Below are 10,468 nucleotides of genomic sequence, written 5' to 3'. Positions count from 1 at the left end.
GGTTGCCAATCCCTGGGCTAGGGATTTTTGGGAACTTGGGGGGTCTGGATGGGCTAGGGGAAGCTGGGAACTTGGGGGGTCTGGATGGGCTAGGGGGTGTTGGGAACTTGGGGGACTTGGAGCAAAGGATGCTTATGCTCCTGTGCCACGCAAGCGGCTATTTTGTGGCTGTGTTTGTTCCCACATGGGGATACCTCTGGATAGTTGACATACCCTGGAGAGCTTCTTGATTCCTTGTGGGAATACTGTGCACATCTGTAGCATTCTTCAGTCTCTGCAGGCCATGGCTTTCCTGCTAGTAAACCCATTAACTTGTCCCACAGTGCCCTCGAGTTGGGCTCCAGCCCTGCACGAGCTGCCCCCTTCTGCAGCTGAGTAGGCCACATTGAACCAGAACAGTATGGCACTCCAAGCCCCACTACAGAGCTGAATAGGGGCACCAGTGGATGGGGAATCAGCACAACTCTTGGGTTCTATTCCTAGCTCTGCATGATCTTTGGGAAGTCTCTTCACCTCTGCAGACCAAATTCAGCCCACTAAAGTCACTTACACTATAGCTGAATCTAGCCGTCTTTGCCTCCGTTTCTCCATCTCCAGAATAGTGCTAATGCTTCTCTACCTCAGCTATGAAGCTTAACTTAGATACATTATGCTGATGAGTGCCTAGAGGCAAAATATAAATACGTTCTGCTGGCTTGCAACCTGATCAGTAGCCATGTAGTACTTCCCTTGGACATCTGTTTCAGGTTTCCAATGTAAGGGCAGTGCCATCAGAAATACAGTCAGCTTTCGGTGAGCCTGCATCTTTTCCGGGTGGTACAGGGAGAGGGGAATCGATAACTCCCACTATATGCTGTCTTTGTAATTATGCCAATTTCCCAGATTATGAAACAAATCTAACAGCAACAACCCTCTAACACAGTTGGGACCCCTAACATATCAGTTTGCTATTCTATAGCCCCAGACTAGCACTAATTATGAAAAACACCCTATCAAAGAAGTTTGAGATGGAAGAGATACATTATGCCATTTAGTTCTTCCTCTGGGCAGTACAAGATAGTTCCAGTCAATAGATTATTTAGTCCTTTGTCCAGGCTAGACATACAATGTCTGAAGAACTGGGACTTCCACTTCATCTTCTGAATAAGGAGGTACCCCGCAGGGCAACATGTACATTCATTAAAGATGATACAATAATAAAAAAATACTCTTCCCAAATCCATTAAACCTTGTTTTTATGCCCAGTGTGTAATTTTCTTTGCATTTTTAGGAGATACATTTCATCCAGAAAGCCCATTCATCCACCCCTCCAGCCAGGTCTGGCTGAGAATTGGGAGGCAGAGAATAAAGGGCAAAGCAACAAGAACTGGCCACGCCTGTTTTTCTTTCAGCCTCTTCTAATTCTTGTTTGCTATGTCCGTGTTTGAAGGGAAGGTGGCAGCACCAGCACGAGAATCCTCTCTGCCCACAGCAGCCAGGACAAGTGCTATTTATGTTATTTTTATTATTATTCCACCCCAATTGTGACCTAGGCCTGAGGCAAAGCGATGATGTGGTTCTGTTTAAAAAATCCCCACCATATCCTTCGTCATTGGAAATACCCCCTTCTTCCACCACCCGAAAAAAAGTTTGAAAATCCATTTGACTCTGATCCATATTTCCTTCCCTGTTTTCAAAGGGCCCCCTCACACCAGGTTAGTCATTGCATAACTACTGTAAGCCATCTCTTCCTCTGTCATACCCCTTCCAATCCCTCAGACAGAGACAAACACCTACAAGATGTCTATCAAGCATTCTTAAAACTACAGTACCCATCTGTACTGCAACTTAAAACTACAGTACAGTGAAAAAACAGATTGACAGAGCCAGAAGAGTACCCAGAAGTCCAGGGCCGGCGCTTCCATTTAGGTGACCTAGGCGGTCACCTAGGGCACCAGGATTTGGGAAGGCGGCATTTTGCCACCCTAGGCGGCAATTCGGCAGCGGGGGGTCCTTCCGCGCTTGGGTCGTCGTCGGCAATTCTGCAGCGGGTCCTTCACTCACTCCGGGACCCGCCGCCGAAGTGCCCCGAAGACTGGGAGCGCGGAAGGACCCCCGCCTAGGGCGCCAAAAACCCTGGCACCACTCCTGCAGAAGTCACCTACTACAGCACAGGCCCAACAAAGAAAACAACATGACGCCACTAGCCGTCACCTTCAGCCCCCAACTAAAACCTCTCCAGCGCATCATCGAAGATTTACAACCTATCCTGAAGGACAGTCCCTCACTCTCACAGATCTTGGGAGACAGATCAGTTCTTGCTTACAGCCAGCCCCCAACCTGAAGCAAATACTCACCAGTAACCACACACCGCAGAACAAAAACACTAACCCAGGAACCTATCCTTGCAACAAAGCCCAATGCCAACTCTGTCCACATATCTATTCAAGTGACACCATCACTGGACTTAATCACATCAGCCGCGCCATCAGGGGCTCGTTCACCTGCACATCTACTAATGTGATATATGCCATCATGTGCCAGCAATGCCCCTCTGCCATGTACATTGGCCAAACCAAACAGTCTCTATGCAAAAGAATAAATGGACACAAATCTGAGATCAGGAATCATGACACTCAAAAACCAGTAGGAGAACACTTCAACCTCTCTGGCCACTCAGACCAGGTGGCAATTCTACAACAGAAAGACTTCAAAAACAGACTCCAGCGAGAAACTGCTGAGCTTGAACTGATTTGCAAATTAGATACCATTAACTCTGGCTTGAATAGAGACTGGGAATGGCTGAGTCATTACACTACTAGAATCTTTTCCATATGATAACTATCCTTACACCTCTCATCAACTCTCTGTAATTGACCATCTTGATTATCACTACAAAAGTTTTTTCTGGCATCTTCTCTGTATATATTTATATATGTTCCATTCTATGCATCTGATGAAGTGGGCTGTAGCCCACGAAAACTTATGCTCAGATAAATTTGTTAGTCTCTAAGGTGCCACAAGTACTCCTGTTTTCTTCACAAAGGAGTCATACCCCAGCGGAGCAGAAAATAGCAAAGCTCTCTTCATCTAGGACTTCACTTGCCACAAGGAGAACCCACATCTGGCTGTCAGCTTCACATCTTGTGCCTTCATTATCAGCCTTTAGGCAGGACCACAAAGGTCATTTCAAGACAACTCTGCTGTTAGCAACCATATGGCTTCCATACCACATGACCACAAGGAGACAAACTTCTTTTCTGCCAAGGCGAATTCTACATTTCCTTCCCAAGAGGGAATGAACTCTTAGGAGGGCTCATTAATACACAATGAAACATTTCCAGTCTCCTGCCCATTAGTCGCCAGAGGATTTAGAACTCCCATAGTGATCAGGACCTCCCTAAGAAATGCAGATCTCTTTGCTAACCCTCCATGACTTAAGAACACACAAACATCCAACAAGAGAAAAAAATCTCTCCGAAAAATGAGGGTTTTCCTCTATATTTGTTTGTGCATTTGTGTGTGACATATGCAGAGACTTTATATGTAGGAAATACCCCAGTTACTGAGAAGCAGAGCACAGAATATATAGCAACATGCTCTTCTGTATCATACCAAGAGGTCACTGCCAGGTCAGACATTTAGGTTTTGTTAAAAAGAATGGCTTTATTAATAATAAATGATAATAATACTTATAGAACTTTCCAGCTGAGCATTTCAGTGCTCTTCACAAACATTAAAGGGGCATCATTGCCGTGAAAATTCCACTTCTATCTAAAAATACTCTATTCTGGTTAGAAATAACACCACTTTGCTGATAACTGAAAGAAGTTAGCAGGAAAAGAACTCTCTTCTCTATTTTCACCCTATTCCCTTTATGCTGTTGGCAGCACTAGGCTGCAAACCTGCATATGTTTAACTTCGATTTCCATAGGATTGTCACCAGCTTAAACTTGAATATGTGCCTAAGTGTTTGCAGGATCAGTGCCTCAGTCAGTTTCTGCTTTGCTGAAAAGAGCCTGATAACAGTCGAAAGGTGATCAGGAAAAGCCTAGTCGGCTGCATTTTTCTTTATTTTGCAGTTTGGTTTGTTGAAATATCTAGTCAGTTGTAGTTTTGTTTTTAGTCAGTTTCACTTTCTGATTTTCTGCCGTTAGTCTATTTTCATTGCCCAAGATAAGGCACATGTAAAAAGGCAAACAAATAAAAAAGGTGGAAAGTGTATTCGTTCTCCAAAATTATTTCCAATAGTAACACATGCAAGACTACTGTATTGTGCAGTATAAAAGTTTTCTCAGGATGAGTTTGTAATAACCCTGTTATTCACAAGAGGTCATAGAGATCAAAGATTATTAGGGTTAGAAGGGACCTCAGGAGATCATCTAGTCCAACCACCTGCTCAAAGCAGGACCAATCCCCAGATCTCTAAGTGACCCACTCAAGGATTGAACTCACAACCCTGGGTTTAGCAGGCCAATGCTCAAAGGTTGCCAAGAATTGAAGGTCATCCCAAATGCATGCCCAGAACGCCATTATGCCACGTAATCACATATCCTGTACATGCCAGATAGTTTACAGAAAACTTGTTAAAAAAATGTTTAAGGGAGCTTAACATTTTGTATTGGGACTATTTTTTGCATCCCTCCATCGATGTAGGTATGTGCCTGAGTGAGTATGGTCCAAATTTTAAAACAGTCCAGCACCCAAAAGCTCCCAATGAAAACAATGGGAGGGGGTCACTGAGTGCTGAGCCCTATTGAAAATCTGGCCATTTTATTGAGGTGCCTAGTCAGGAACTGAGCTCTTTTGAAAATCTGGCCACATGAACACACATGTACAAGGCTCAGGAGGAGCCATAAAGCATCCTACCATAGCCTCAGATAGCTTTGCTGTACATAAATATATGACTTTAAAGTCCAATATCTCCAGACCTTCCAGAGGTAGGAGCAAGAGCTGTGTGTCCCCCATTGGGAAGCTGGGACTCTCGCCCAACGATATAAAGCTTCTGTTTCCAGTTTTGCTGGATCTCAAGACATTGGGCCTTAAATGGTGCTGGTGCTGCACTAATTAGTCCCTGTTCTGCCCCATTAGATGGTGAAGTTTTGAGGGAGGGAAGGTGCAACTCCACATCTGTGGGGTGGAAGAAACCATTTCTGTGCCAGGCTGATTTGTTGTATTTGAAAGGTTGTCTATCCAAAGCTGCTAGATGGGCTGGAAATGAATTTGTGGGCAGAGTGCAGGGGACCCAACCAAGTTGCCTGGTAACTACAGTGTATCCCATGGCTTTGCTGTCTGGCTCACCTCTGCAGTTGGGATGGATATTGATATTGATAGCTAGAGCTGTAACTGCATAACCTGACAGGTTCCTAAGAGCAGAATTTACTCCAGCAGCGCCCAGGACGCAGGGCAGCGAGCGCTGTGCAGTGTGCGTGTCTCCCCTTTGGGATGTGTTCATTTCTAAACTTCCAGACAGCCCTTTGCAGAAGCATTTAGCTCACTCTCGCCACTACAGACCAGCTCGCTACATACCGTCCGGGAGTTCCCTTTTTACTGCTGTGGCATTTGTCATCCGTGTGGGTTTGTCGTCTTTTCTGTTATTCAAAAGCAAACTATGACATTTGCATCAGGCCTGGACCCTGTTGTCTTTCAGTTCCCTGTGCATGGGGCCATGAGCAGAGCATGTATAATTGATAGATTTATTCCTACGCCCCCACAGGAGTGGCGTGTACTCTCCCTTTCCACACATCTAATCCCCGACACACACATGCACACACAGTGCTTCCCAACCGTGCAGTGCACTACAAGAGCAGCTGGGAATGAAGAGAGGGAAAAGGGGGGGAGGCAAGCCTTGAAGGGCAAAGGGAACGTCGCATTGCTTTCTGGGAGGCAGGTGGAATCGAGCCCACGTCCCATGGGCCTGCTACATGTCTAGAGAAAGCAGGGGGCACCGCGGGGCAGCACACCTTATGCCAGCCCTGCTCAGCAAGAGTCTAGCCACAAAACTTCCTTCTTCAGCAGATGTGAGACCTGTTTGTTTTCTAGCTGCACTAGCTGCAGCAAATGAAACCCACAGCCCTTGGAGTACGTGTGCACTGCTGCTGCTGCTGCTGCTGCTTCTGCCACCTGCTGCCCGTCTCTGAAATCAGAAGCCAGTGTTTGCCCAGGGCTCAGGCTCCTGTTGGCACCAGCTGCTTCCGGAACATGGGACAGACCCAGAATCCATTCCAGGTGGGCACAAACCTTTCCAGTCTGTCATTTCTCCACATCTGTTCTGCACTCAGACAGACTCCCTCTAGTCTGTTGAGTCCCTTGGAATCAGAAATGAATTGGGCTTAGCGCCCCTCTAAAAGAAAACCCTGATCTAGATTTCACTGCCCACTTGCCGCTCTCCCCTATCCTTCCCCCTCTGCTGGAAAGGGCGAGGGCCTGATAAGGGACCTGTAAAGCCATCCCGGCTTGCACGCATAAAAGCAAATAGAGCAAGTTGTGTCGGCTGATAGGGCCATATCACTGTTGCCTAGCACTGCACGTTTCCGAAGCATCTAACAATTAACTCGACATCTCTAAAACACCAGCATGAGGTGGGGGAGCAAGTATTATTATCCCCACCTGAGATGGGGAAACTGAGGCACAAAGTGGTGGATGGTCATATCTTCTCACTAGCGCACAGTCCAGGGGAAGGGGTTGCATGCTGGGGAGATCAGAATTTCCCCATCAAGGCAGCAGAGCCACTCCCCAGCCACCACTAAGGCTTCTGTCCCTTTCCCCCAGGGGATGGTTTGGCTGGGAGATCTGCACGGTTCATGTTTGCTGCATTCTGGACCTGCTGCAGTCTCTATTTGGGCCACAGGACTTGGCCCTAAGTAATTTGCCCAGCACTAGGAGCGGAACTCAGCAGTCCTTGCCACCAAGGCCAGCTGTGCCCAATCCTCTGTCCCCTGCAGACTTCCTCGCACCCTGCCCTCCAGCCAGGAACCCCAAATGCCCTCTCCAACCCAAGTCACACTCTCTTTACCCTGCCTTCCACTGGTGCTTCCCTTCTGCTCCACCCATGGGTCTCTAGTGTCCCTGCCCTCTTCCATCCAAAGCCCCAGTCTCTTGGACACTTACCACATCGGCTGCTTCTGGTCGGGGCAAGCAACCGCAGCTGCCTGCTACTGCCCAGTGGGGGCAGGGGCGTGATTCCCCACATGAGTAGCTTTTGCTCCCCCAGAAAAGGCAGCAAGATGGGTTGGTGGGTTCCAAGGAGCTGCCCGCTGCCTGTACCCACTCGCTGGCTGCAGCACGAGATTCCTGCAGTGAGGGCAAAGATGTGGCAGGCTGCTCTCGGTCCACCCTGCTCTCCCCTCTGGCAACCCAGCTGCCTCTACGCCACCGGCTCCCGTTGAGGGCCAGCCAACCCCCATGGAGACTCACCATGCCCTTTGTGACAGCAGCAGCTCCTATAAGGTGCCTCCTACACTCACCCCCTCCCTCAGGCCCTGCAGAGGCTGCCAGGGTGTTGGTCGTGCCTGGGGTGTCCCATCAGTTATGTCTAGCAATACTGAGCAGTTTAACATAAACGTGACTTTTGATGTCACCCTGTCTGGTGTTAAAAAGCTAAATCCTCCCCCCACCTCCCTGAGACCTTCATCCCATTCCTTAGAGAGCCCAAGATCTCCCCATTTCTCCCCAGAGAGATCATCCACTCCTCTCCCTACAGAGATTCTCTAATCCCCTGAGATCAGCGCTCTTGCTCCTCTCGCCGAGAGCCCTGTGCTGAGCACTGAAACTCACCCCACATATCAAGGCTTTAAAACTTGCCACCCCCCACCACCCGCAAACACCTCCCACTGTCCCACACCAATGCTGCAGGAGCGGTTAAGCGAATGACAGGCCCTAGGTGAGGACAAACTCGTCTCTTTCCCATCTATAGTAAATGTTGACTGGTGCTTCAAATGCAATGCAACAATTAGCTGCGAAATATTCCAGCCACGATGGGCGTCCCATACAGCGTAGACCTCTCACACCTTGTGATCTATGTCTAAGCGCCAGAGCTGGTCCACCTGCAGCGTCTGTTGACTCACCCAATGAGATTGCAGCATGCAAATGAGAAGGCAGGGAGAAGAAGAAAGGCGGGATGATGATGTATCTCTGCTGTCCCACTCCCAGGAGCCCATATGCCCACTGGGAGAAGGGCCCCGCAGGAGAATGGCAGATGGATGACAGAGTGGGTGGGGTAATTCACCGCTGCTGTCCCAGTCCCACGACTTAGCACAGTGATGTCACAATCCCACCTCTCAGGTCTATGAGTCACAGCTCCATGCTCAACAACGCTCTGCCGCAGGGCAGCAGCTGAGAGGGCGGGAAGTGGACAAGGTGGGTAGGTGGACAGGGTGAAAAATCAGTCAGCTTCTCCTCCCCGGCCTGTGACACGTTCCTAGAGACCTGCTACTATTTGCTAATCATTTTCCATGTTGTGTAATCTTTGACCCACTTTATTTTGCATCCATCCACTGCCCCCGGGTGAAATAAAGCCCCTCGAAGCCTGCAGAGCTTGTCATTTCACCTTTACTGGACGCTCAGCTGGGAATGATTGGAAACACACACAATGAGCATATTGAAGAGGGAAACCAGGCTTGTTAAATCCTGGCCTCTGCCTTTCTCTCTCTTGGGATAATCTCCCCACCACTCCACAGCTACAGCTTCCAGGGCATCTGGAACTCATTGGGCAGTAAGAGAGACCAGTGTGTGGCCTCCACATTCTTCATGTGCTTCCTGGCCAGAAACAAGGCCAGCTGCTGCCTTCTCCTGGGGGTCACATCCTTCCCGACCCTCCAGGGGAAGCTGTCTTCACCTCCGAGATGGGATTTGTAGCCTTGCAACTTGCTGACACACCAGTCATCATCCACCTTGAAGCGTCTGCAGACGGCCTCTTCCTGCCTCGGGTTGGAGGCTCCCAGCCAGTGATGGATGGCCGCCTCCCCTTCCCAGGATATGACCTCGGGGTAGCGGTACTTCAGCAGCTGCAGGAGCAGCTCATTGCCTCTGTTGGACCTGATGTCAGCGAGCTGGTCCGCGGTGCTGATGCGGGTGGTGGTGACTTCATCCTCAGTCCTCCGGATCAGCAGCACCGGCCCTGGGTAGCTGCAGAGCTGCTCGGCCACATTGAGGTTGAAATGCTGTCGCACCGTCTGGACCACCAGCTTGTTCCAGCTCTTGGGCATGACCTTTAGGGCCAGGGGGAGCAGGTCATCAAAGGTGGCATCCAGCACTAGGGCCCCTAGCTCTGGGTAGGTCTTGGCAGCCCAGGTGGCTGTGTAGCCCCCCAGGGACCAGCCATAGAGGATGATGTCTTGCACCTGGAAACCCAGGCGGCAGATGGCATACTGGATCACCACATCTACAGCGTTGGCGTCATTTTGTGGGAAGGGCAGGCCCGTGCTCCCAGCATAGCCAGGGTGGTTCCACCCCAGGGCCGAGTAGCCAGCCTCCAGTGGGGTAGAGAGACACCCCACTTCATAGAAACCAACATTCCCCTCGCAGCAGATCACCAGCTGCTTCCCTCGCTGCTCCTCCTCCATCCCTGAGCTCTTTCTCCTGTCCATAAACATGGTGTCGATCTCGTTCCCATCACGAGCCACCAGCTTGGCCCGCTTCCCGTGAAACTCCTCCAGCAGGCGAGCCTGCCCCTTCACCAGTAAAGGCAGCAGGACTTTCTGCATGAGGTACAGGGAGCCTGGGTAAAGCAGCCACCGGCCTAAGGAGTGAGCCACCATATAACAGACCAGCTGGCGAGGCAACTGCTTCATCTTGTGGAGGTAGTTACACTGGGTAGTCCTAGGCCCTCCGTGCGGAGCTGATTTCAGCAGACCCTTTCTGGCTGTGGTCTGGGACGCAGCCCGGTGGCCAGGGCTGCTATCCTTGCTGCCTGCCTCATCCCATCGGAAGTCCACGGGCCAGTTCCTGAACTCAAAGTTGTAACTGGCCATCAAATATGTTTTAAACACGTGGCCAAGAGCTTTAGTGAAGCATATAATGCACATGGGGAGCTGAGGACCTCATTCATGCAAGAAGGAAATAGAAAGGGCATAAGGAGAGGCACTCCAAGAAAGCTGGAAATCACAGGACAAGTTGCTGCCAAGGGCCTCCATTGGAGAGGTTCCCCAGCAGATGTCAGCGGCAGCTTCAGGTTAATTAGCTGGGTTACAACCCTTCCGCCATGACGTGCCCCTTTAAGCTGATGTAAGCCCAGCAATGTCCCTGAGAAATGCACAGGGCACTTCCTCCAGGGTCTCCACAGGCCAGGTAATCAAGGCAGCGTAACAATGAGTGGGGTCAGTCTCCATTATGAGCAAGCTCTTCAATGAGTGCTAGGGTCAGCTAGCAACAGGCAAACCAGGCTGCAGTTTTCACTGAGCACCACTAGATGTCTTCTAAAGGAGCTACCATGTGGGGTGTGGTTACACGAGAGTTACTATACAGGAGATTATCTATCTATCTATCTATT

General features: G+C 49.7%; 1 protein-coding gene across 1 annotated transcript; it reads right to left on the bottom strand.

Moving 5' to 3' along the window:
* Positions 1–8,657: 8,657 nt before the first annotated feature.
* ABHD16B (abhydrolase domain containing 16B) lies at positions 8,658–10,004 on the bottom strand. The gene has a single exon (XM_030533611.1). The coding sequence runs from the start codon at positions 10,002–10,004 to the stop codon at positions 8,658–8,660; it is 1,347 nt and encodes a 448-aa protein (XP_030389471.1).
* Positions 10,005–10,468: the final 464 nt, after the last annotated feature.

This window comes from Gopherus evgoodei, chromosome 14 (assembly GCF_007399415.2).
Source record: "Gopherus evgoodei ecotype Sinaloan lineage chromosome 14, rGopEvg1_v1.p, whole genome shotgun sequence".
NCBI lineage: Eukaryota > Metazoa > Chordata > Testudines > Testudinidae > Gopherus > Gopherus evgoodei.
The sequence above is the reverse complement of the archived record's forward strand: the minus strand, read 5'-3'. Positions and strand labels throughout refer to the sequence as shown.

Coding starts and splice junctions, on each gene's coding strand:
- ABHD16B (XM_030533611.1), bottom strand. CDS start 10,004: ATGTGCATTATATGCTTCACTAAAGCTCTTGGCCACGTGTTTAAAACA.